This window comes from Hyalella azteca, unplaced genomic scaffold (assembly GCF_000764305.2).
Source record: "Hyalella azteca isolate HAZT.00-mixed unplaced genomic scaffold, Hazt_2.0.2 contig3460, whole genome shotgun sequence".
NCBI lineage: Eukaryota > Metazoa > Arthropoda > Malacostraca > Amphipoda > Hyalellidae > Hyalella > Hyalella azteca.
Window position 1 is genome coordinate 15,432 of NW_025933709.1, and position 26,262 is coordinate 41,693.

Below are 26,262 nucleotides of genomic sequence, written 5' to 3' on the forward strand. Positions count from 1 at the left end.
CGTTGCCGTCATTATGGCAGCAGACGATGGTAATTTGGAGGCATTAAAGGCAATTGCCTGAGTATATGCAGAGGTCGGTATCGCGGAGCAAACTATATTGGAGCAAATCAGTGCAATACTCGAGCTAATCTCTTCACAAGACCGCCTCCCGTACCCAACTCGAGCTGGGCTTTGAAGGCGACGAGCCGGTCGCTAAACTAGAAACACAAATCCATGACCGAGCGATCAAAGGCTCAATCGCAACAATAAGGGACCGGCAAACATAATGAAATGTTTAAAATTTAAATGAGTAATATTAAAAAGATTTCTTATAATTATTGTGAATTAAATAGTATAGTTATGCGAGAAAGGACGTTAGAAAAAAGGTAAAACTTACAACATTTATCAGGGAAAACATTAAAACCAAAGCAAAAATCAGAAGAAAATTGTCTCGTATTCGCTATATTGAATATTTTCAGTTCCAATACATCATGATGTTAAACTAACCGATAATTCCAATAACTCGCTAATTGAGATAAAAAGCAATATAAGTAGCCCGAAGAGGTAGAGGCGTGAGGCAGGAAACAATAAAGCTGCCACCAAATACTGAGGCAACCTTTGCTGTTTGCGCTCGTGTTGACACAGCGTCGCTGCCGCTGCAGCAGTCCCGCTGAAATACAAAACTCTGTCAATTCTGTGAACTGTATACTGTGGATAGGAACGTATAGTAAAATTGAATAAGATGATATCGAAGATGTGCAGACAATTAGAGACAGACAAAAAAACTCTGTCATTCTGTGAATTGTATACTGTGGATAGGAACGTATAGTAAAATTGAATAAGATGATATCGAAGATGTGCAGACAATTAGAGACGTAAACATAGAACTCTGTCAATTCTGTGAACTGTATACTGTGCATAGGAACGTACAGTAAAGTAGAATACGATGTTATAGAAGATGTGATGACAATTAGAGACTGAAACAGAAAACTCTGACAATTCAGCGAACGGTAGAGTTACGTAGTGCATGATATTAATTAGATAATGTGGAAGATGTGCAGAAAATAAGAGACTGAAGCACAAAACTCCGCAAATTCAGTAGAGTGAATTAACGTCAAATTAAATCGAAATAAAAGCGAAGTAGGGACGACTGAAACACAATTTTTTTTACAAAGAGGACGACTAAATAAATCTGAATGAGATTTAAGGCTGTGTTATTTCTAGGGCCAATTGTTCTTTGCATTAACAGTTAATTAAGATACTGTGATTTCGACATCGTTACCTATTATTTGGGAGTCGAGGCTTACTGTAACCGAATGGAAATGGAAATAAAGTAAGGGTCCGCAGTAATACAAATGGATATTTCGTTAAAAGTACAAGCTCAATAACCTGTCATTTGGATCCTCCTTTCGATCGATTAATTACAAGAGTTGATTAAGAGGTTGAAACTGTAGGCTGGATTTGAGCACGGGACTCCATATTTCAGCGTGGATTTCAATTGCAGATGAGTTATGTGCTGCCTAATGCAATCAGGAACACGATCAATATCCTCAGGATTGTCAGGAACGCGATCAATGTCTGCACGTTTGTTGGTAAACGCGACATGGCGGATTGATCCTACCACACAAAAGGGAACAAAAAATGATCGAAATTAATTGCGGTATTGAATTATTTTTAAATTTATATTTGTGGCAATATGTTATAAATGACTATTTAGCGATTCCTAAATGTAACAATATCGTCAATAGAATTTTAAAAACATTCTAAAAAAATCAATTCAGTCCGCTTTTCCTCTATTAAATTATTTTGATTGTGTTTAGATTGACGAATTAACGATTCCCGAAGTAGTCTGACTTCTGATCACCTTAATTTCTTTGGTGCTGATCCTTCTCAGGCTAGGACGTGGTGACGACATCAACAACTCTGAAGTAGGATCGATCGACCTAAAGTTTCGAGCTAATATTGATGTTGAATTGATTCACAAAGTTTGAAGTCCTGAAGAACTTTGAGCGCCATTACACTGGGGGAAATTATTGTCGATGTGTCGATAAATGGCCGCCGGTTGGTGTGTCGATAAATGGCCGCCACAACCCGTCTCTCATGATATTTTTTAGTGTTGTTTTTGCCTGGTATCATGTTTCTTTTTTTAATATGGCGTATTTTTAATTACATTTTATGTACTTGAAATGTAGTAGCTAGAAGAAATAAATAAATAACAAAAAGTTGCCCTGAAATTCAATTTGCTCACCACTCATGACGGGACTCACTATTAATGTTCTTTGGATTACATGCTCACACAGTTCAGTGAAGATGTAACACTTAGGGTTACATGTTCACACAGTTCAAAGAAGATGTAACACTTAGGGTTACATGTTCACACAGTTCAGTGAAGATGTAACACTTAGGGTTACATGTTCACACAGTTCAGTGAAGATGTAACACTTAGGGTTATATGTTCACACAGTTCAGTGAAGATGTAACACTTAGGGTTACATGTTCACACAGTTCAGTGAACATGTAACACTTATGGTTACATGTTCACACAGTTCAGTGAACATGTAACACTTAGGATTATATGTTCACACAGTTCAGTGAACATGTAACACTTAGAATTATATGTTCACACAGTTCAGTGTACATGTAACATGTATCACTTAGGGGTAACACTTTCACTGAATTCAACGGCTTAGCGGTTGTCTGTGTAGGGACGATCGAGGGTTCGTACCAGGTTCTAATTCAAAGTTACCTTACTAGGAGTACTGGTAGCGATGATAGATGATGCATAACGCATAATAAATCATTAGCCAGAAAATATCAATTGAAATATTCTTAACTCTTTATCAACAAAAAAAAAAGAAATGGCCTAAATCCATATAATTAAGAATAAAAATACGGGAGTTATTTGCATAATTCTTTCTCACTTAAAATTATTTACTTGAAGTCTACCTCTTGATGGATTCGATTTCTTGCTTATAACGTTTGCCGCGAAGAATGATCTCTTGCGTGCCCTCATGCCACCCTTCATAAACGAGCTAAAAAATGTGTTTTTTTTTATAATTTAATTTTGTCAAAGTGAAATCGTCATATCTCCGAGAAACATAAATTTTTGTTTCACAACATATTTGCACACCATGCGGCATCCTATTAACGCCTCTTAGAAGGCTTAGCACGGCCTTTAATTTCACTTGGTCGCGTCAATGGCAAAATTCCACAAACAGTTCAGTGAAGATGTAACACTTAGGGTTACATGTTCACACAGTTCAGTGAAGATGTAACACTTAGGGTTACATGTTCACACAGTTCAGTGAACATGTAACACTTATGGTTACATGTTCACACAGTTCAGTGAACATGTAACACTTAGGATTATATGTTCACACAGTTCAGTGAACATGTAACACTTAGAATTATATGTTCACACAGTTCAGTGTACATGTAACATGTATCACTTAGGGGTAACACTTTCACTGAATTCAACGGCTTAGCGGTTGTCTGTGTAGGGACGATCGAGGGTTCGTACCAGGTTCTAATTCAAAGTTACCTTACTAGGAGTACTGGTAGCGATGATAGATGATGCATAACGCATAATAAATCATTAGCCAGAAAATATCAATTGAAATATTCTTAACTCTTTATCAACAAAAAAAAAAGAAATGGCCTAAATCCATATAATTAAGAATAAAAATACGGGAGTTATTTGCATAATTCTTTCTCACTTAAAATTATTTACTTGAAGTCTACCTCTTGATGGATTCGATTTCTTGCTTATAACGTTTGCCGCGAAGAATGATCTCTTGCGTGCCCTCATGCCACCCTTCATAAACGAGCTAAAAAATGTGTTTTTTTTTATAATTTAATTTTGTCAAAGTGAAATCGTCATATCTCCGAGAAACATAAATTTTTGTTTCACAACATATTTGCACACCATGCGGCATCCTATTAACGCCTCTTAGGAGGCTTAACACGGCCTTTTATTTCACTTGGTCGCGTCAATGGCAAAATTCCACAAGAAAAACCGGCCAAACTTGGCCATTTTCCGGCTTCGCAGGCGTCAGGCGCTGCGCTACGGCCAATTCGGGCCACTTGGCGGGGCGCTCAGCTCGGACCAATCTACGAGTCGCCTGCGCTACTGTTGTTTATTTATAACGTTTTATGTATTTTGTACGTATGTCGGTTATGCAAGAGATCTTCCTTTTCCCGAGTCAACTGAATTTGCGCATTATTATAATTTCATTCAATTGCTTTATTTGCCGTAAGCTTTAACATTTTTCTCTTGCATTTAATTTAGAGGTTTATTTATAACGTCTTATTTATTCTGTACGTATGTCGGTTATGCAAGACATCTTCCTTATCCCGAGTCAACTGAATTTACGCATTATTATAATTTCATTCAATTGCTTTATTTGCCGTAAGCTTTAACATTTTTCTCTTGCATTTAATTTAGAGATTTAGAGATTTATAAGTTTTTCTTTCATGCCATCTTACTAGCCGTGTAAAATAGAGGTAATAAGTATGAAGTAGATTAAAATATAGCCAACGTTCTGGTCAAGGAAACACACAGTTCTTTCATAAAATCAATATTAATATCTACGAGTCTAGATAAAGGCTTATTGAAATTATAATGAAAACAAAATGTGGAAAATTCTAGAAATTCACTAAAGATTCAAAGTTTGCGTTAAAATTATACTTTAATATCAGCCTAGGATGTTGAAATGCTGCAGTCTTGATGCTCTTATCTTTACAACCAAAAAGAGTTTTTATCAGATAAGCGCTGTGAATCCACTTCACATTTTTGCTGATATGTAAAAGAAGTTTAGTCCGTGAGTGCATTGGTTAAGCGAGGAGGTCGGTTTTCCTAAAGTAAAAAATTGAAGCTGGAAGAATGAGTTTATTTTTATAATTTTTTATCATTTAATGCACAATCGTCAAGCAAATCCGTATGCGAGTGACTGTTAGAAATTGCAAGTCAAAACGTCGATTGTTTGAGTTAGTTTAGTTTATCGCATCAAACGCACTCCAGCTCTGCAAGCATTGCTTAAGTCGTATCAGCATTCAATTTGTACACACACTAAAATCCAGTTCTGTAAGCATTGCTTAACATTGAGATCAGTGGTGATTAAAAATTCTGTCAGTGTATTCCGCAGTGAATGCCTAGGTTGAAAATTAGATGCATTTATCAAGCTTAATCAAATATAGGCGTCCAGACATGCGCTTCAACTGTTCTACTCCGTAAAATCACCATTCAAAATAAACATTTTACATTGGTGTTAGAAAATGAATGAAACAAAAATTCGGAATGCTAGAATACTCCAGAGCAGAAAATATTGAAGCAGGATCAAGGCTTGCATTTTACAGGCACCATGAAGACTGCAACAATTTTTAACAATCAGGAACATACGATCATAGCTTGCCCGATGAAACACAGGAGGCACTCATATCGTTGGCCTTAAAATAATCGAAGATTTGCTGTTAATGTTTCTAACCAAGTGTTTGTCAGCTCGGAATGATTTCTTCTAAAAATATGATTGACAACGAGAAAGGAATTTCACTTAAAGTAGCGATAAAACATTGTCTTATCATGACGGCCGAAGCAGGCTGTCTTTAGTTAGATTCGATAAAGTGAACGCCAAATGCTATACGAAAGATAATTAAATTGAGATGAATACAAGCATAATGAAGAAGAACAAGCGTCTCAAAATTTGAGAATTTCTACCGTAAAATTGATATTTGAACAGATCCAGTGTAAATTTTCTTTTCGAATTGAAGAAACAGTCAAGTAGAAAGCACATTAATTTATGATTTTACACGAAAACTTGAATTGCTCATGTTGTACTAAATATTTATTCATCAATGAATAATGAAACATGTCATTTCGCGGTAAAAATGGTTACTGCGTAGCTATGGGATTCATTCGTGTTGAAAACAAAAATATCCGCGCTTAGTTTTAAAATTTGTAGCTTAAGAGAGCAAACATCGTGCTCGGCAATCATACTTGACAGACAAATATAGCAACTAAGTGACTCCAATTAAATGGAAAGAATCCAATTTGNGATGTGTATAAGAGACAGGTTGACCATTCAATCAGAACTCACTTCAAATACACTTATTAGAAACCAATTGGTTAAATTTACAACATTAGTGAGGATTAACATTGAAAAGATCAATCTGAAGTGACATGAATCTATGGTTAAAATTGACACTTTATAGAAATATTAATCTTGTTTGTATTGTAACAAAAAGGATTTTGCATTTGGCTAATGCAAACTATCACTAAAATTATAATTACCTTTTGCGATTAAATATTAATAATATATGTACATTTTATGAATATAATTGACGTTGACACAGCTGGTACGTGGGACCTATGGACCGAGAGGCCACCGAGGCCCTCCTGAGGCCAGCAGAAGTGCCTCCCATGACTCACCTCGTTCGCAAGTCTGTTAAGGAGACTGATTTTGTCATCTCGTGTGAGGAAATTATCAACTTTTAACCTTATTTCATCCTTCTTAATTATTATGCATCAGAATTTTGTATGTAGTTTAACCACTCATCAAATCTTCAACGATACAGCACAGTTTATTCAACATTTTCCCGTATACAAATCGTTTTGACATCGACGAAAAGTCGATTTGCAGTGATACCTTTGTTTTTCTTTGAATCTTGTTAGCTACAGCAAATTTTATAGCTTTTTTGAAGGCAATGTGATTAGGTTTTGTGGATATTAGTAGCAAACTTATTCTAACCCCAATTTTTTCCCTTAATTTGAATTCTCTTCTGCTCCACTCTCTTGGTAGATTATTTTTTGGTCTCGTTTAATGTGAAGCTAGTGTATTATGATTAATGCCTCAATCCACTGATAGATAAGATGAATATTTATCAGTTACGATCAAATGTATTCACTATTCAAATTGATATTATTGCTTCCGTAACCGATCAATCTTAATTAGTTTACTGTCAAAGGTATTCAAATAAGTATAATTGTAATTTCATTCATACACAGACAAAAAACTGGAAGGTAATAGCTTCGGTCATCGCAAAATATTCAAACATGGCGACAGCTACTGGACCAAACCCGACATGAGATTCAGCAGCATGGCTGAACTGGTGCAGCACAGTTCCAGTGCTAACAAATGGATTCTTTTCGACAAATTCTACGAAACTGTAAGATATGGACGCTGACTTTTATTACTTGACAAGATTTATAATATAGAAAATTTAGGTTAATTAAAAAAGTAATACGTAAAAAGGGTAATAACGGACAAAAATCTTTTGATAATATTTCAACTTGTGATGCGAGAATAGAGAGAGCCGCAACATAACATCAACAAATACATTTATACCATCAAAAATTTCACTCTCATACTCCATTGATGACTCCAACATGATTGTGTCAAGGATATACATAGAAAATTTTATAATTTTATTAGGAATGTTTTGTTTACTGCAATTGTTGTCATTATATGAATAACACTTTTACGATGCTTGACACTATTTATTTCATTCGTGACCAAATTCAAGTTTCGTGAACTATTTCTTATATCTTGAGCGTAAACGGATAAAAACTTATAAGTTTTAAACTCTTTTCAACTCAGCACACACAGCAAGTCTCACCCAACTCCAGCGTGGGTTCCAACACAGCGGACACCGAAGCCGACTATGAAGCTTCCGCCTACTCGGTAAGAGCTGGCGCGGTTCACAGTATTTATTAATATATTATAAGTATAACATTATATATTATCTATGTTATTTATATCATATCATTATATTCAACGTCATTTTAGTCAAAGTGATATTTGATAAAAAAAATAACAGCGTGATTATTTGAACAAATATAACCATACATAATTATATAATGTTGAATGTGATAATAAATCTAATGATTATAAAATACTGATTATTTATGTATGTCGTAACAAAAAATAATGTTTTAAATTTGGCAAGATTTAGCAATAAGAGTAACGGTCTTTGAATTTGGCAACTTGTTTAAAATCCTCGCAAAAATTTGTCAACAGGATGTTCTTTAGAGCTGTTATCGACTTTACTAGAAAAATTAGAATATAAAATTATTAAAATTAAGTAGAAACTTTAATAAATTAAATTAATAATTTAATGTGTGTGCGCTTATATAAGTTCAGCATTTTCAGGGGCCATTTAAAATTTTGGTTTGTTGCTTGCTTATTTTTTCTAGTAAAATAAACATGTTTAATCAGTGCTCAAGTTGCGGATCAAATTTTTACATAATTTGACAGAAATTATCATATTACTTTATTTATTTTATTAATTAAAAATTCCCCGAATACCACAAATATAAGTGAGGACTTAAATCGTGAGTAAACTAGCGCCATGTCACGCACGTAATGCGCACAATCTTTTTTTTTATGTTCCACCGGCTAATTCATATATGGCTACGTACATAGCTAGTTGACAAACAAAGCCTTAATAGTAGGTTACATTTCATTAATCATTAATTTTTGTTTACAGTATACGTTTATGTAAACATTGGGGTTTAAGATCAATTCCATTCCCCGTTGATGCTTGGTTTCGATTTCATCCGTTTAGTGACAAAATATTTATTCATATCCAGCATCTCACCAAATTTATAAATTATTGTTGGTATATCTTTCATAATATTTTGATGTGACTCCTTCGAGTGTAACAAAGTAACGATTATCGACGTGTTCATCCCAGGATTACGGCCAGACGATGTCAAATTCCAGTGAAACGGCGTCATCTGTTGAAGTTGCAAGCAGTGAAGAAGCACCTGTCGTATCAAGTCTTATTGTCGAACTTAATAGAAAAAGACAGATAACATCACAGGATCCAAAAACCACAGACGTAAGAAAAAATTCTTCGGGAGCTTTAGGCAGGAGTTCTAGCATTGTTTCGACTAGAATCGTTCAATTCAACGAATTGCAGAACTCTGGTGAAATTATCACAGATACTAGATCAATAAATGCACCAAAACAGGAAGAAACCATCGGAGTTACCCTGCCTGAGAGCAATGACAACATTGCTGCTACGAGTGGAAATACGGCAACCACGGGACAGGTAATTCAGCATTTATATCAAATAATTCATAATCAATAGAGAAAAAGTATTTGAAAGGGTCTAAGTTGATTATTTAAAAAATTTAGGGTACTTTTTATGACTGCTAGTTATATAAGTGAAAAACAAAATTCGATAGAAGCGAAGTTAAGTATCGATAAAGTACATAGGCAGAGATCTCAGGCATAAAATGCTACTAGAATTTTTTCTCTACCACATGATACTATAACAAATTATAAGAGTGCAATTCAAATTTCATGTTAATGAATATGGTCATTCAGATCAACCAGTCTGATAAATTGCTTATCAAGGAGATTTATTGATACTCTCATATCTTACATTATTTTTCACTTGGTTATTTAGCCCTTGTTTAATTGGCATTGATGTCATACTTACGAACTTATTATGTCATTTTGTTTTTATTTTTGCGTGAGAAGCATAAGCAAAATAAGTTACCTCCTCATTAATTAAAACCAATTCATAACTTCAGGTCATCATTCCGAAAACACACTTCTTCCTACGTTCGGAAACATAAGTGACATGAGTTACCGCATTCATTAAGGCCTTGCACCCTGTACATATGACTTTCCCACCAGGCATCTGACAATGAAACAATGTTGAATCAACGTTATCAACATTAATTTTTCTTCAACTTTAATTCAGCCAAATAACGTTTGATTCAATGGCAAGTGTATGGTTGATTAGCACATCATTGCATTTAACAGAGTACCCCCTCGGACCCGAAGCAGCAGGAGGAGGAAGAGCAGGTTGACAAGAGCGACTGGTACCTGAACCCAGGCGATGTGACCAAGGAGCAAAGGCTAGGTGCAGGCAACTATGGCGAGGTCTGGAAAGTTGTCTTGCGGAGATCAGGGAAAGTGTTTGCCATGAAGACCATGAAGCCAGGTAAAATCTCAAACAGATAAAAAGTTATTTGTGATTTGTTTTATTTACGACACTGATTTTTGTGATTAACGCCAGGGATTTATGTAATTTACTGCAGTGATTGTGGAGATAGTTGATTGGCAGGTCTCAAAAATAACCCTAATTTTCAAGACAGCAGGATCAGTGTAATTTTTCCTGGCTGTCGATTAACAGTCAACCTAAACATCACATTCAAATTGACTCATTATTTTACTACAAATTCTAGTCTAGCCATAGGATCTATCGATAGCCGCTACAAATTTTAGGACGCTCTGTTATCTGATTTTTCTATGAAAAAAAAAACGAAGTTATGTTGTTTTGCAATAAAATTTGCGAAGATTGAACAAAAAATTTATGCTAAGATGTTATTACTGTTTGAACAGCGCTACAAACAGCTTCTATTAACTAAAAAATTAGTTTAATACCAGAGAAAGCCAACGAATTTTCTTCAGTTTATTGCAACGAGATCTTATGAATTATAACCGCTTGAAAAAAAACATGTAATAACAGAAATACTTTTATGAAATAATTATCATTGTTATTAGAACTTAAGTATTTTTTGCGCAATTGTAGCTAAAATGGCGCTTGAGGAGTTCGAGAAGGAAGTGACGACGATGATGTCGTTCAGACACCCGAATTTAGTGAAGACGTACGGTGTTTGCAGCGATCCTTACGAAAGCTTCATCCTCATTGACTACCTCGTCAACGGCAGCCTCATGGATTACATGAAGGACGCGAGAGAGGGAAAAAGTGAGACTTTCAGGCATTCATATTTTATTGAATTTTTTTATTTTAAGTGAAATCGTTAATAACTTTTTCTACTATTAGTGGAAAATTACTATTTTTTCCGGATTACTATTTACTATTTATTTAGAAAATTACTATTTTTTCTGGATATCAAGTTAAATTTGAACATCTTTTACAGAAAATCCTTTGTCCGAGGGACAAAAGTACCAAATTGCGTGCGGCGTGTTGAAGGGCATGAAATATTTGTCCGAGGAAAACTGCATTCACCGAGACCTGGCCGCGCGTAATGTGTTGCTCACCGACGACCTCACGCCCCGAGTGGCAGACTTCGGTCTGGCGCTGCTGGTAGACCCGGTAAGACCTACGCTGACTTCGGTCTGGCGCTGCTGGTAGACCCGGTAAGAGGTAAGACCTGACACTGACTTCGGTCTGACGCTGCTGGTAGACCCGGTAAGACCTGACACTGACTTCGGTCTGGCGCTGCTGGTAGACCCGGTAAAACCTGACACTGACTTCGGTCTGGCGCTGCTAGTAGACCCGGTAAGACCTGACGCTGACTTCGGTCTGGCGCTGCTGGTAGACCCGGTAAGACCTGACACTGACTTCGGTTTGGCGCTGCTGGTAGACCCGGTAAAACCTGACACTGACTTCGGTCTGGCGCTGCTAGTAGACCCGGTAAGACCTGACACTGACTTCGGTCTGGCGCCGCTGGTAGACCCGGTAAGACCTGAAATTGACCGCGCGTTGCAATATAGTTAAAATATGAATACCAGATCATGAATAAAATTATTTCATATATAAAGTTGTGGAAAGAGTAGTATGAAAGGAGATTTGCCATGTCAAAAATGAATGATTATGTTCCAATGTAATTTTCGGAAAGTCGAGAACGTCATCACTTCTACTATAAATGAACACATAAGCTGTAGTTTATTTGTAGAAATATTCATGAAAATATGCAATGTGATTTGAATAAAATTCAACGAAATAATGATATATTTGTCCCGTCAATTAATGCTTGAATAATTATAACATTCTTTATCTCCATTTACTTTCCTTACCTGGAGGGCCAATCTAACATATTTTTCATTGATGAATTTCTACAAACGGTTCAGCATTAGGAAATCAACAACGTGAATAATAAAATTATCTTTATGTCAATTAAAATATTTTTGATGACTCGAGACAAATTTATTAAAAACAGAAACAACCGGATAAGAAGAAGAAAGACACGATGGGCACTCCGTGGATGTGGACAGCGCCTGAAGCTCTGCGTGGCAAAGACAAGTGGAGCTCGAAGAGCGACGTGTGGTCGTACGGAGTCTTTTGCTGGGAACTGTACACCGACTGTACGAGTAACCCCTACGCGCCTGGTGAGAACCTCGTACAGTGCAGGTGCTCAATTTCAGCGCGCGGGTAGTAAAACTGTCTTGAGTACTTGGGTAACATTGCAGTGCACTCGAGGTAAAAAATATCTTGAGTAAAATTGCACTGCGCAGGCAGTAAAAATATATTTAGTAAAATTGCAGTGCGCTGGTAGTAAAAATATACTGAGTAAAATTGCACTGCGCTGGTAGTAAAAATATATTTAGTAAAATTGCAGTGCACTGTGAGTAAAAATAGATTGAGTAAAATTGCACTGCGCTGGTAGTAAAAATACCTTGAGTAAAATTGCAGTTCGTTGGTAGTAAAAATATATAGAGTAAAATTGCAGTGCGCTGGTTGTGAAAATGCCTTGAATAACATTACAGTGCGCTGGTAGTAAAAATGCCTTGAGTAACATTACAGTGCGCTGGTAGTAAAAATGCCTTGAGTAAATATTGTTAGTTTACATAGATTAAAAATTCGTCAAAAATATAAAAGAAATAAAACACCAAGTAAATTAACCATAATTTCATTCAATTGAACCTCAATATAAGTATTGAGATCACTTAATTCACTTCAATTCATCTGAATTGTTCCAAAGTGAATTTTAGCTTACTAATTGTTTGTACCTGTGTTCTAGGTATTGAACTGACGATGGAGATGGACTCTGAAACGTTTCCTCTTATAAGAAATGATGAACTTTTTGGATATTTTCTTTGCTATTAAATTCCTTGTAACCTCAATATGTGATACAATCGTTGCCTGCAGAGACCATAATATGCAATCTTTTGGTGCAGAGATAGTGAGCTCGCTCCACCTGAGCCGGTATCTCCTGAAGGGCGGCAGACTTACCTTGCCCTCGTCCTGCCACCTCACCGCCCTCATCCTCAGCTGCTGGACGTACGATCCCAGCGAACGACCTTCCTTCAAAGACCTACATGAGCAAATGCAGCAGCAGGGAGCGCCAAAAGCAACAATACAGAATAATATTACAGACGTCCAAATCTAAGAAATCTAAAGCCTATAATTTGCGTTTCTATCTAAGGCATAGTAGTAAGTTATAGATTTTCCGTTTAGGGAATCAATTTAGAAAATTGTTAAAGTGATTCCAATTTGACAACTGAAGCCTTTTGGGGAACGAAGGTCCGCTTAGAAAATGCGATACCTGAGATCATTAAACAATAAGTCAAAATGGTTTGATAATGTAAATTTTTCCCACGTAATGCCGTCTTTCACATTATATTGGTTGCGTTGCATTTAAGGAAAGACGTCATTAGTTAATTATTCTATCGTCAGGTTAATTGAATTCAGATTTCAGGGTATACTAGTTTACCAATGTTCATCGTCATTATTTCTCGCACCTCAGATGTGATTACCTTTCAGCCCAAGGAAAATAACAACATGACCCAGAAAATTACTATGAACATCTGAAACCAAGTAAACACTGAAACTCAAATTCAATCACAAATTACCTGATGCATTCTTACGTAAAATTAACCCGAAATATTACGACAGCTTAGAACAAGCGGGTTGCAGCTTGAGACCTGAAAGGGTAAGAACGTAAAGGAAAGGGCTGAATGCTGAATGCCTACGTGTAGTAGGTGGATTGAAGCGTGAAGGCAAGATCAAAAATATTGTGGCAAAAGGAATAGAATGTTTAAGGGCTGTAGAACGATGGTTGGGAAGCAAGGGTCGAAGCATCAGTGTCGGAGAATGATGAGTGGCCCACAAGGGTTGGAGCACAAGTGTAGGAGTATGATGGTCTTCTTCGTCCGCATTTCGACCTTTGTGATTTCCATCAGATTTCCGGTGGCTGGCAAACGTCCAGAGCTCATGGCTGAACTGACTGCCTCGTCTGCCATGAGGGCTGAACTGGCTTTCGCTTCAGCCATGAGTGGATGAACTGGCTTTCTCTTTAGCCATGAGTGGTGGAACTGGCTTTCTCTTTAGCCATGAGTGGATGAACTGGCTTTCTCTTTAGCCATGAGTGGTGGAACTGGCTTTCTTTTTAGCAATGAGTGGTGGAACTGGCTTTCTCTTCAGCCATGAGTGGATGAACTGGCTTTCTCTTTAGCCATGAGTGTTGGAACTGGCTTTCACCGTGAGTTATGACTGAATGTTGGTTAGGTATTTCATCTCAGATTAGTCTTACACTCAGAGAAATGAATGGGTTATATCGTCCAAGTAGTGACCTACTTTCTGCAGGTAGCAACGATACGACCCTTTGCCAGGCAAACTCGGACGGGATAACCAACATTAGGGCGAAAAGTGCATCTCTATTTGGACAAAGTCTAACTTATTTCTTTGAGTGTATCAGCCTGATTCATTTAATGTCAACGAAAGTAATTGTTACGAATCTTCCCATAATGATGTTTGTTTATTCACAGCATTCTTATGTTATGTATGATTACACAATTCATTCGTAAATGTCATAATGAAAATTTTACAGTTATTACTGAATATATGTAAGGTATATAATATGTAACATGAATCAATTAGGAGAGCTTAATTTTAAAATTAAATAAAAAGCATGAATGAAATTATCTTGGTCCAAAAACATCGTTTATTTACTCGCAAATACACTTTATTTCTGATTATCAAAGCTAAGTTTTGGATAAAACAAATATTTATGATAAAAAAGTTCTCTACATTTATTTTAAAGGGATATTCTTTCAGAAAACATTAATTAAAGTACTTGGTAAGAGACTGCAGGAATCCGCCTTGTTCGAAAGCGAAATCTAATAAAAATGCAAATAGTGTTGAAATAATAGATATTTTGTAGCACATTTTCAGCATTGGTCATCAGAGATGAAAGTGGGAATTACAATATTTGTCGATTAATTCTTTTTCAATATTATATTGATGTCTGATCTTGCATAAATGGTCATCAGAAGATCAAACCTTTTAAAATTTAATGCTATTTCTAGTACATTTTTAAACGAGGGTTACATGAATAAACGACGATCGTCCTGCGTTGACGCGATGCTTTATTTTCATCGTGCAGAAACAGACATAAAAAATATTACAAAAATACAAGTAAATGTTTGTAAAAATTGAGTTAATTTGTAAGTAAACATGCTAAGAAAATGATATTCGGTTGAAATAATTGCCTTCAAAAACTTACAATTTTAGCTTCAACTGATCAGCAAAACATTTACTGTTCCCGCTACCCATGACAAACCGTGGCAGTCGATGCTTATCTATTAACTTTTTTTCTATTTGCATATTTCACGACTACGATAACTGCGCATTGTCTAGCGATTGTCCTCACAATAAACCAAATGATGCGATTACACAAATATAACAAAATGATATTTTAAGGGTGACTTCGAGCTTCTTTCATATGAATATGCGAAAGAATCATCAATAATAATCGATAATACCCTTTTAAACTTGACTGGACATGTAGAAGTATATTTCTGTATATGATTATAATCTTTAATTGTTAGCTAATACAAAATTATAAATAGTGAATCAACATAGGATTTTATAACAGCGCATTGCGGTGCAAATCCTTTATTATAGCAATGCCTTTATTTGCAGGCGTAACTCAACTGTTATCACAGTGTATTGCAGGTGCAAATCAAGTGTCATTGCAGTTGTTTGCAATCACAGATGATGTTATCGCATAATTCTTAGTTTCAATTCTGGAAAAACTTCCAGAGACCAGCAAAGGAAACTCGTCGATTATGATCGAACTGCCAACATTCCTGCATGACTCTGTATGTTGCCTCGCTGCACTCGAGCGGCCGACTCAGTCTGAACCCTGCCTCCAGGTGATTCAGCAAGCTCGAGCTCGTACGGATTTCTGGGAAAAAATCAAAATGAGGGAAAGTTCAAATGGCATGAATAAGGGTGCAATCTAAATGAGAATTGAATATGAATGACAGCCAATTGACCTATCAAGTCCAACTATTCAACTAACTTTGGTTCCATTCTCGTGCAATGGATTATAATCCGTGTAAAAATCGGATTCGATGCCTTCTTGAAATGAAATCTTGCCATTTTTGTGCGTAATGCCGTGTCCAGGAACCTAAACTTAAAATTGAAAATTTGTATTTGACTACTTTGGTCTTGCTAAACAATGCAAGATTGGCTTTGAAAATTAGTTTAACCAATTAATAATCAATTATTCTTCGTATGCACAGGCGATTAGTTCTGTATATTTTTGTTGATTCTAACCTGGATAAGGCTGAGTCTGGCAGTTGCTGTAGAGTTCCCAGCAAAAGACGCCGAAGCTCCAGACGTCGCACTTGTCAGTCCAGAGATTGCGTCCACAGATGGCCTCCGGCGCGGTCCATTTCCAGGGGGTTTTTTGGTTGTCGTTTTGAGCTTTGCCATCTGCCTGTGTTTTCGTTAATTTTCAATAATAATTATAAATTCATCGTAGAAATAGCGCATATATTTTCATTTATAATACATGTTTTATGGATATTTGAAAATTGGAAACGTTATTCGATGAATTGAGAATAAGAATTTTATGGAAATGTTTGAAAATCAGCGACGCATTTGTTCGCTAATGCGATAAACAGATGATACCAAACTAGAATTAAATTTAACTTCCATTCAGATATCTTATATATATTCGACTGCGTATCTTCAAATGAATGAATTATTAAAGCCCTTCAAAAATCTGATGTTCCCCGCTAGTTGAACGCATTTAAAATACGCATGTAAAAAATTTTCAATTTCCCCAGAAAGCAACATTTTATTTCCGAACGATCATCGAGTGACTCTAAATATTTCTCAGACCCGCACCAACAAACCTTGATCATTTGTGCAAGGCCGAAATCTGCAATTTTTGGCTTGTTTCTGTCAGTCAAGAGGACGTTTCTGGCGGCCAAGTCGCGATGCACGAAGCCTTCTTCTTGCAAATATTGCATGCCTGCCAGCACGCCCAGCATGATCGACTCTTTTTCATTAACGTTCAGGGTCATTCCTGGAAATTTAAATAATAAAGTTAATAGTTATGTCCATATAAACGTTCATTATTATTTCGAATAAACACCAAACACTTCTTATTTTTCACTCTTTTCCTGTTTTTTTCTAGCAGCTTTTGGGATGTTTTTCTGAAGTTCTGTAAGTAAGCTCGATGGTAGAGCGAGGAATGATTTTTAAACTCATATACATTATTTACCACGTTGTTCCAGCATAATTTTATTCTGTATGAATAATCTATTGTTCGATTTTTTTAAACCAATAGCGCTGATGCACGGTTCACGCGTTGTTGAAAATTTAACTTATCACGAAAAAAATGGTGATGGTGACATAGTACAAGATCGGAACTCAAGTACTTTGAGGAACGAAGAAAGTATATTCCCTTCTGACAATAATGATTATTTGAAAAAAATATGTAACTAACATAAGTTACGGCATATTAAAATAATTAAGATTATTACTCATATTGAAATATAATCATATTCCCTAACAGGGCAGAATCTGTCCTTAAAAAAGTATAAGAACTAATCACAAGACGCTACAACGTACAACAATTAGTATTAAAAAATATTCTGCTGAATTATTAATATAAAAAATATTAACAATAATAAATTAAAATGTACCTTTCCTGAGGTAATCAAGTACACTGCCGCGGCTGTGGAACTCTAACAACATGAAGAAGTCATCAGGGTCTGCACAATATCCCTGAAATTCCACTAAATTTGGATGTCGTAAAGTCATCATGGATTTCACCTCCTTGACGATGCAGTCCTCTCGCATCCGATCTGTAAAACAGCAATGCGCAAGAATTGAGTAGCGTCAGATAAAGAAAGAAATTGTATTTTCTGTTACATTTGCGCGGTCGGTGATATAATAGACGTACCTCTGTTGAAGGTTTTGAGAGCAACAATTTTATTGGTTTTCTTCATTTTAGCCATCCACACTTCCCCGTAATGACCGGCGCCAATTTTCTCCAGACGTGACACCGCCTTTGACTCTATCAGCCAGTCTTTATCTTTGCCAAGGCTAGGCGCTAGGCTAGGATCAGTCGCCTGAAAATGATAAGCCCAATATTGACTCAAGTGAAATTTTGTATCAGAACCAACACGTTCATCAATAAAAATATCGAATGAAAATGAAAGGTAATTTCATTAGTGTAGTTGACACAAAAATGGCTTGAACTTTTTGTATATAGAGAAATTGTGAAAGATAGGAGCGCTTTACTAGCAATCATTTCTGAGAGACAAGCCTACAATTGAAGTGAAATACGAGCCATATGGTTCTTGAATTACTGTTCGGGCATAAATACCTTAACATACCAATAGTATCAGAATCAAGCTATATTTTACTTTGGTACCTCAACTGCCGGATCGGAAGGAGGCTTTGGAAGAGGTCGGTTAGCAAAAATTGGCTTATTGCCACCAGCTTGACCGGATCCCCAAGGATGTGTGAAATTTGCAGATGCTGCGCTGTACGTCAGTGAGGTTCGAGGCTGAGGCTTTGGAGCCAATGAAGAGGTGAGTGGGGGCTTCGATGGAGGTTGGGGTTTGGAATTTGTCTGGGGTGAAGTAGGCGCAACCCCAAAGAAGGAATTCTCTCTCGGAGGACAAGGAGGAGGTTTATCTACCGGCCTTTTTATGGAATTTGGATTCCTGACAGGTTTGTTTGTAGAGTTATCACGATTGACGCCTGGTGTTGTTCCGGCAATTATTTCTGGACGTGCTCCTGCTTGCGTTTGGTTTGAGTGCGCCGAGGTTGAATTCAGCTGCTGAATGGAAGCCGTAAAAGGAACACTCCGACCTACGGATGCCGGTGGCTGCAGTGCTGGTTTTGAAGTAGGTCCAGACAACGAGCAGGGAAGATACTGGAAAATAATCATTTCTACTAATCTGAAACTAGTAAGACCAGTCGGCACACTGACACCAGCCAATTTATCGACCGGAAAATAAAACCCTTTGTCTGTCATTTGTCAAATTTTAGCTGAATGTTGTCAAGATAAGTTCATAATTAATGTGGAGTTAAGAAACTTACCTATTCCTATGGACTTTGCTTAATTTTGGTCACAGCAACTTCACTGACACAGCTAATACTGTACGTTTAAAAATGCACACCGTATTGACATATTCGTACGCTCATAAAAATTCGTTACCTTCTTTATTTTAGGCCCCAAAATCATGACAACACAGCAAGCTTACTTTGTCGTAGGGAGTCGTTAGCTTCTGATCTCTACTCTCGGTGTAGTGCTTAATAAGTGTCATCATGTCGGGAAACAGTTCGCCCCAGCAGCGATATCGGCCGCCCTCAGCGTGGCATACAACGTGTCTTACTTCGACATCAGCTTCGCCCTGCTCGCTGCTGCGGCTGGTGTCTGAAACGAAGGACACGAGTGATGGTGTTAGCAAGTGTTTATGATTGGCATAGGTGTGATTGTTAGGCTATGGAATGCTGATAGTTAAGACTGCAATGAATAGTAGATTGAAATTGACAAAACTACATTAATTGTGTCCCTAATAGTGCATAATTTGTTACTATTTCCAGCAATATATCTTCTACTCAAAAACTATTATTTACTTAATGTTATGGTCCTAAATACAGTTCGTGGTACGCATTGCAACCATGTAGCTTTATTATCAACCGCTTGACTGAGACTCACAGCCAGGCTGCAAACAAGATTTATCATCCAAATTACTGATTAATATCCCGCAAACTATTATTAAAACACGTGACGATGACAAGGACTCACAGGATATGACGTAGCAGGATTTTGTGTCTGACCACCGGACGAGGAAAGTCCCGGGCCTGACGGGCGGCTTGGTCAGTAGCGCCTCTGCCGCCTCACGACCCATGTTGCCGCACACCCAACTGAATGAATCATTGTTGAATGATGCTAATATCATTGCTGAATGAGGTCCATTATTGTTTAATCATTTTGATATCATCGTCGAATGATGTTGATACCATGTTGAATCATTCTGATATCATTGTTGAATGATATTTATATCATTTTTGAATGGTGTTCACTATTGTTGAATGATGTTCGTATCATTGTTGAATGATGTTCATATCATTACTGAATGATCTTCATATCATTGTTGAATGATCTTCCTAAAATTGTTGAGTGACACCCATATCATTGTTTAATGCTGTTCAGTATTGCTGAATCATGCTGATATCATTGTTGAATAATGTTTATATCATTACTGAATGATTTTCATATAATTGTTTCATGATGTCTATATCATTGTTGAATGGTGTTCATGCCATTGCTGAATGATGTTCATGTCATAACTCTTATCATTATTGAATGCAATTTTTCGGGCCCTTTTAAGGGACCTCTTCGTAATTATTATAACTGTTCCACTGATTCTTTTTAATCGAACGAAATTTAATTGAATCGGATAAAAAAAAATTTTTTATCTAAACGTGAGAATAAGGAATGCATTTCATCAGTGATAATTTTAAATCTCATTCCATTTTACTAAAGAGAATGAAGCCCGCAACTAAGCCAATTTCAGTAACTCCACAACCACAGTTGCCCGTAGTTTCAAATATTTATATACTGTTCAATACTACAATACTATACATATTTAAATGTGGTACACATGTTTTTGAAACATCTTACCTTATTTCTTTTTATTGTCGACTATTAAATTATACTCTCTCGAGAGTTATTATGTCGTTGCAATCTATTTGCTAGATTTATAGCCATGCCCTGAAGGGCTCCTTTAATAAAAATTATAACCGGCACTCTCCAGCACCGCAATTGAATGTTTATTTTAAGATTGTGTGTCCCGAAACCTACACGCGGTTCTACCCAGAGGATTCGATTTCAATATTGTTCTGGAAATATAGAATTGACAGTTAAAATTTGTCCTGCATGGAAGTATCTGATCACTTTACTACTAGTATGTATGGTCTTGTTTTGAAGTAGTGCATGGACAATAGAATGATTTTAAAGCCTAGGGGTGGCCAGTTCACTCCAGGAGCCAGGTCTCTGCCAGTACCAATATACTGCCAGTGTCACTTCTTTCTTCACTCCTAGTACCAATTCCCTACCACTACCAGTAAACTACCGTTGATTCTTTGACAATATTTTCAATTGCATTTGTTCACTACCAGTGCTTCCTTTACCGCCAGTGGAAGTTCGCTTTCACAATATTTTCAAACTGTCTCTTATACACATCTCTGAGTGCACTNCCAGTTCGCTGCAGTGCCAATTCGCTGCAGTGCCACTTCGCTGAAGTGCCACTTCGCTGCAGTGCCAATTCGCTGCAGTGCCACTTCGCTGCAGTGCCAATTCGCTGCAGTGCCAGTTCGCTGCAGTGCCACTGCGCTGCAGTGCCACTTCACTACTCAACACTCACGTCTGTTTCTCAAGTTCCGTAGGAGCGGCCAGCAGACACCGTGCCACTGCACCGTGCGTGGTGGGATCGGCGCAGCGCTGCCCCCACAGAACCTGCGCCGCGGGGTCGTCCGTCACCACAACCAGTTCGCCAGGCTGCACGTCCAGCTCCTGCTCGCTCCTCGTCCTGGGCCACGTGCGAGCAACCGTCGATTAAAATTTCAGTGATTGATAGTCGATTAAAATATAAACGAGTGACCGTCGGTTAAAATATCAGCGAGTGACTGTCGATGAAAAAGTCGATGAGTGACCGGCCATTGAAATATCAGCGAGTGACTGTCGATTAAAGTATCGACGAGTGAGCATCGGTTGAAATATCAACGAGTGGCCTTCGATTAGAATATCAACGAGTGGCCGTCGATTAAAATATCAACGAGTGGCTGTCATTTAAAAACTTCAACGAGTGACCGTCGAATAAAACATCACAAGTCTCTTCAGTCAACTAAATCAAGGAATTTCCTGGTCATCTTCTTATATTTTACCCCTCATCTTCTCAAGAATTAAATTGATATTATTGCTCCAGGATATGCAGGAGTTGAAGACCGAATGTGTGATAAATGTAAAAAGCTAATGTCTTTTAATGTCTGAAATTTGCTAATTTTTATCTAAAGTTATGAAACATTTATTTTATAATTTTTCCTCAATAGGTATAATTATTCGTATTCCTCCTATTTGAATCTCCAAACAAGCAAAATGTCTATATTTTTAGTTTGTTTGAAGATAATTTAAACACTACATTACTTGTACCTTTCATCTTAGCTTTGGAGCTTTGGGAGCCAGGCCAATTTGAATATTAAATTTTTAGCATCAATAAATATTCATTGAATTTCTTAGTTATCCATTGATATTTTTGTACTCACGTCCGAGGGGCGATCACCCTGTAGCACACAATTGGGCCGTCGGATTCATATTCTAAGGAAGAAAGAATATATACAGGAAAATAAAAATCATTTTTAATAGTGAGAAAAATTATTACCTTTTTTATTGTACTCAAATAATTGGACAAATGAATCTACTGTTATTTGCCATATAAATATGTGGAAAGTATCAATCAATTAATATTTAGTCTTAAAATTAATCCGCATTATTCGTGGTAAAAAAATTGACTCACCTGCGAGAAAATTGAAGGCAGAATCACTGCCCGAGGCTTCGCTCCCTCCAGACTCGTACAGATTAGAGTCTTTGGCAGGCGCGCACCTGTAAGAGAAATAAGTTGTGTGATATAAAAATATTGTGAATTATAAACTCAAGTTCAACTCAGTGTGAATTATAAATTCAGGACTATCATGTAATGGATGACATAAATGATCTTTTGATAAATTCAACTCGCCACCTTGCTAGTACATTTTTTTAAGCGCGGAAAAAGAGAAAAAGGTTCAGCAAGCAAAAAAATTAACCAAGAATTTATTCATCATGCGTCAAATATACATGAACATAAATCAACGTCGTAATTGATTTGACCCGAAATAAATTTAAAAGTAATCCGTATAGAATTTTTACCATCGTGTGGTGGTGCTATCAGTTTTTTCATTCCCTTCAGATATCCTCCTCAGGATCGCAGAAATTCTTTTTTGTTGTGTTGATGTATTGTGGGCTGTCACATCTGGATTATTGGGTTTCGCTTGAGCTGGGCATTGTTGAAGACTTTGATGCTGGACTGCACGAGGAGCTGTCCGATGTAGGTTAAGTTTCTGCAGTTCAACAAGGTTTTGAATCACTGAATTCCAACCTTCTTGTTTGTTTGCCTGATTTGATATGAGACGCTCAACAGACTCTGGACGATAATCCTGTATAGGTGTCAAGTGAGAGTAAGGAACGTAACCTCTTTCGCAATGCTTAGTCTCACACAAAACCCACTTTTTGTCCTGATTTATGGAATGAATTTTAACGATGTCCCCAAGTGAAATGCTCAGCTCTTGCTCGTTTTTCTTGATCCAGGACAAGACCGCTCGAGCTTTGCAGTCTTCTTTCAGCTCCGTAGAACCCATATTAGTAAAAAGTTGGTCACTCGCAGGTTGATCAGTTCTTTAACTATGCTACTCACACTTATCTATCTCAATAATGTTCTTCACTGGAATTGATTTGAATCTGTTTTATGCACAGTACTTTACTTTCCCTCAGAAATTATCCATTGCAACGAAAATTACGGATTTCTTTGCTGACCGGTTTTACTGATTTTCACTCTCAATATCTCATTTCACAGTTCTGTTTCCTGCTCTCTGAATATTGCAACACTTATTACGACCAGCGCATGATTATTAAAAAAAAGTGCAATCTTTCGATCAAATTTCACCGCGTTCAACTGCACTCTGTTCAACCTGTTCAACTGTACACAGTTCAACGTGTTCAACTGTACACGGCGTTGTCACTGCCGTATTGTTAAGTCGTAAACGACGTCATGAGTAACCAACTCAACAGTTTCGAGGACGGTATTCACTGCACGATAACCGCACGTGGTATGTTCAGAGTATCCTTGAGAGCAATGCGTTCTGAGAAGTTCTTATCACGAGTGCCTGTCCTTATCTTGCAAAGCCTAGGAGATATCTTTTGTACCATGATGTTCAGTAACGTAAGGGTCCGCAATGCATTCAACTTCTGTTATCAACTTAATAGCAATTTTCCTAATCGAAAACTCTGGTGATGGCACTAGTGATGGCCCTAGTGCACAAGTGATGGCCCTATATTCTGAAACTGGTCGAGTATAGTTTCTGCATACGAACTTACATTGGTGTCATGCCTGATAAGTTTTGGTTTAAAATATTTATTTGTAAAATTCTTGATGCATCAGTGAATTTTTAGTGCATGTATAAAATAAGAAGGAAACAATATGTTTCCTTCTTATAGTAATAGTAGTACCTAAATGAATACTATTTGCCCCTATAAATTTACCTATAATATTAGGCCTGAGCCAATCATCTAATCTATTGTTATCTAGTCCATCTAATCTCTTTAATTAATCCTTTCTTCTCTCTCCACGAGATACACACCTTGATTAAATTCTTTTTTTGTCTGAACCACTATTTCTATTTATGATCATCGATCCGACATTTTCCCTTTCTATGTGTCGGACTTCTTCCGTGGTTCCGCAACTTCGTCATTCCGTTGATGTGGATCATTGAATAAGACGAAGGACAGTCCGAAGAAATGGCTACTGTCCGGCAATGACCGTCGATTACAGTCTTGCCAGGACCATTACAGTCGACTGATGACTGCCATTGCCGGGTCTACGAATGTTTTTCTCGCTTTCTTTGGGGTGAAAGCCGCTAGGTTGACGGCACCACTCGAGATAGATGATACCCAAATGAGCGCAATTTCGGACGCGTCTTAAAAAATCAGCGACAAATGAAAATAGCGTCGATGTTGCCATATCGAGCGTTGCTTCTTTGTTTCGGTTGCTCTGGTGAAAAAATCTCGTAACTTCAAAGGTTTCATTTCAGGGGATAAATTGACCCATAAATAATCTGGAAAAGGCAACGCTTGCCAAGCATCAACGCTAATGTTCTGCAATTTGTGTACCTCTTATTTAATGAAAACCAAACTTCGTATTAAATATTTCAAACTACAATTAGTTTCAAAAAATTCTCTGCATCTTTTACTTTTATCTCAACTAAGAACGGTTCACCAATTTAAACTCATCTGGTTGCATCCAAATGATATAGGCCTCAGTAATTATCATAGTGTTAAAAATTCCCCTGTTAGAAATTTCAAGCTGTCCTGAGAAATAAAGAGACTCTTAATTATAATTTTATAATAATAATATCATAATTTTATGTAGGGGTGATGCCACCGAAACAACCGATCAGCCGCGCTCTGAAGTTCCTGATAGAAGAATCAATTTCCGCTGTACGGCTGACGGTCGGCCATCGATAACCCGCCGAAAGTTACAAACTCTCATGATCGCGTTCGTCAATTAGCTAATGAATCATGTTTCAACGAATTCAAGGAATTATGATGTAATATTCAATTCAGAGGTGAACTGAATCAGTGAGTTCTAGTTTCTATAACTAAAAAAAGTATCCGATTGAGATTTTGAGAGAACCAGGCATCATCTGATCTCCATTCATCTCTTTGGACAATGATTGTGTGCCAAATTTCAATGAAATAATTATACGGAATTATAGTGGCTCATATAATTATACTATATAATCAATCAAAAACTCTCGTTTAAACAACGCCTCAATAGTAATGGGCAATAACTCACCGAAGATGTATTATAAATTTTTGTAACATAAAAAAAAGACATCAATTGACTCAAAATGTTATGCATATACGTTCGGATATATGATTCGCACAACATCGTATATCCTAACGTATATACGTTCACGTCAACCCACCTAAAAAACTGGGCATTGCATATCATATATCACACAGAGACTGTTCAAAGCTATGTCATATATACGTCCTTTACAAGTTACGGTTATACACCACTCCATTCAACTTCTTGAGCTACTATCTTATCGCTCGCTCCTTCATCATTTTCTGTCTAAAACTGACAACTGAATTTGACATCATTATCATCTGAATTGAAAGTTTTGTGTAACATGAAGACATATTGTGTAGCATGAAAGATGGTTTAGAAGACATATTTCCCAAAGCAAAGTCCAATTTACCAATAACCTCTCATTTCTCGGACACTCGTTATTCGCTTTTCTATTTCTAAATTCCTTGTTCATTCATAACCTCAATTCAACGATGGTTTGGTGTCAACGATGGCAAGCAACTCATGAATAATTGGGTGCCACGTATAGATAGGTAAATTTCCATTCAAGTACAAAACTTGAAAAAATTACAGTTCATAAATATTTGGCATAAATTTACGATCAGCCAAAAATCTGCTAAAAATGCAGTCACAGATTCGGTCACCG

At 37.0% G+C, this 26,262-nt stretch overlaps 2 protein-coding genes across 2 annotated transcripts; one reads left to right on the forward strand and one right to left on the reverse strand.

The window, feature by feature from the left end:
• The first annotated feature begins 6,333 nt into the window (after positions 1-6,333).
• On the forward strand, positions 6,334-16,416 carry LOC108667056 (tyrosine-protein kinase Btk29A). The gene is made up of 9 exons (XM_018154037.2): positions 6,334-6,446; positions 6,980-7,140; positions 7,572-7,655; positions 8,668-9,027; positions 9,750-9,930; positions 10,522-10,698; positions 10,874-11,049; positions 11,897-12,065; positions 12,855-16,416. The coding sequence occupies exons 1-9, from the start codon at positions 6,344-6,346 to the stop codon at positions 13,064-13,066; spliced, it is 1,623 nt and encodes a 540-aa protein (XP_018009526.1). The 5' UTR covers positions 6,334-6,343; the 3' UTR covers positions 13,067-16,416.
• On the reverse strand, positions 14,708-23,845 carry LOC108667055 (probable serine/threonine-protein kinase DDB_G0281745). The gene is made up of 12 exons (XM_018154036.2): positions 22,898-23,845; positions 22,509-22,594; positions 22,258-22,309; positions 21,360-21,524; positions 19,739-19,857; positions 19,191-19,363; positions 18,353-18,859; positions 17,879-18,047; positions 17,619-17,780; positions 16,824-16,996; positions 16,240-16,402; positions 14,708-15,865 (listed from the first exon to the last, which is right to left on the reverse strand). The coding sequence occupies exons 1-12, from the start codon at positions 23,383-23,385 to the stop codon at positions 15,699-15,701; spliced, it is 2,424 nt and encodes an 807-aa protein (XP_018009525.1). The 5' UTR covers positions 23,386-23,845; the 3' UTR covers positions 14,708-15,698.
• Positions 23,846-26,262: the final 2,417 nt, after the last annotated feature.

What these genes read in the sequence shown, in the direction of transcription:
- LOC108667056 (XM_018154037.2), top strand. Translation starts at nt 6,344, where the DNA reads ATGGACCGAGAGGCCACCGAGGCCCTCCTGAGGCCAGCAGAAGTGCCT. An exon ending in ATACGGCAACCACGGGACAG is followed by an intron (nt 9,028 to 9,749) that starts GTAATTCAGCAT and finishes TGCATTTAACAG; the next exon opens with AGTACCCCCTCGGACCCGAA. An exon ending in GAGTAACCCCTACGCGCCTG is followed by an intron (nt 12,066 to 12,854) that starts GTGAGAACCTCG and finishes CTTTTGGTGCAG; the next exon opens with AGATAGTGAGCTCGCTCCAC.
- LOC108667055 (XM_018154036.2), bottom strand. Translation starts at nt 23,385, where the DNA reads ATGGGTTCTACGGAGCTGAAAGAAGACTGCAAAGCTCGAGCGGTCTTG. An exon ending in GATAGCACCACCACACGATG is followed by an intron (nt 22,595 to 22,897) that starts GTAAAAATTCTA and finishes TTTCTCTTACAG; the next exon opens with GTGCGCGCCTGCCAAAGACT. An exon ending in TAACGACTCCCTACGACAAA is followed by an intron (nt 18,860 to 19,190) that starts GTAAGCTTGCTG and finishes ATTATTTTCCAG; the next exon opens with TATCTTCCCTGCTCGTTGTC.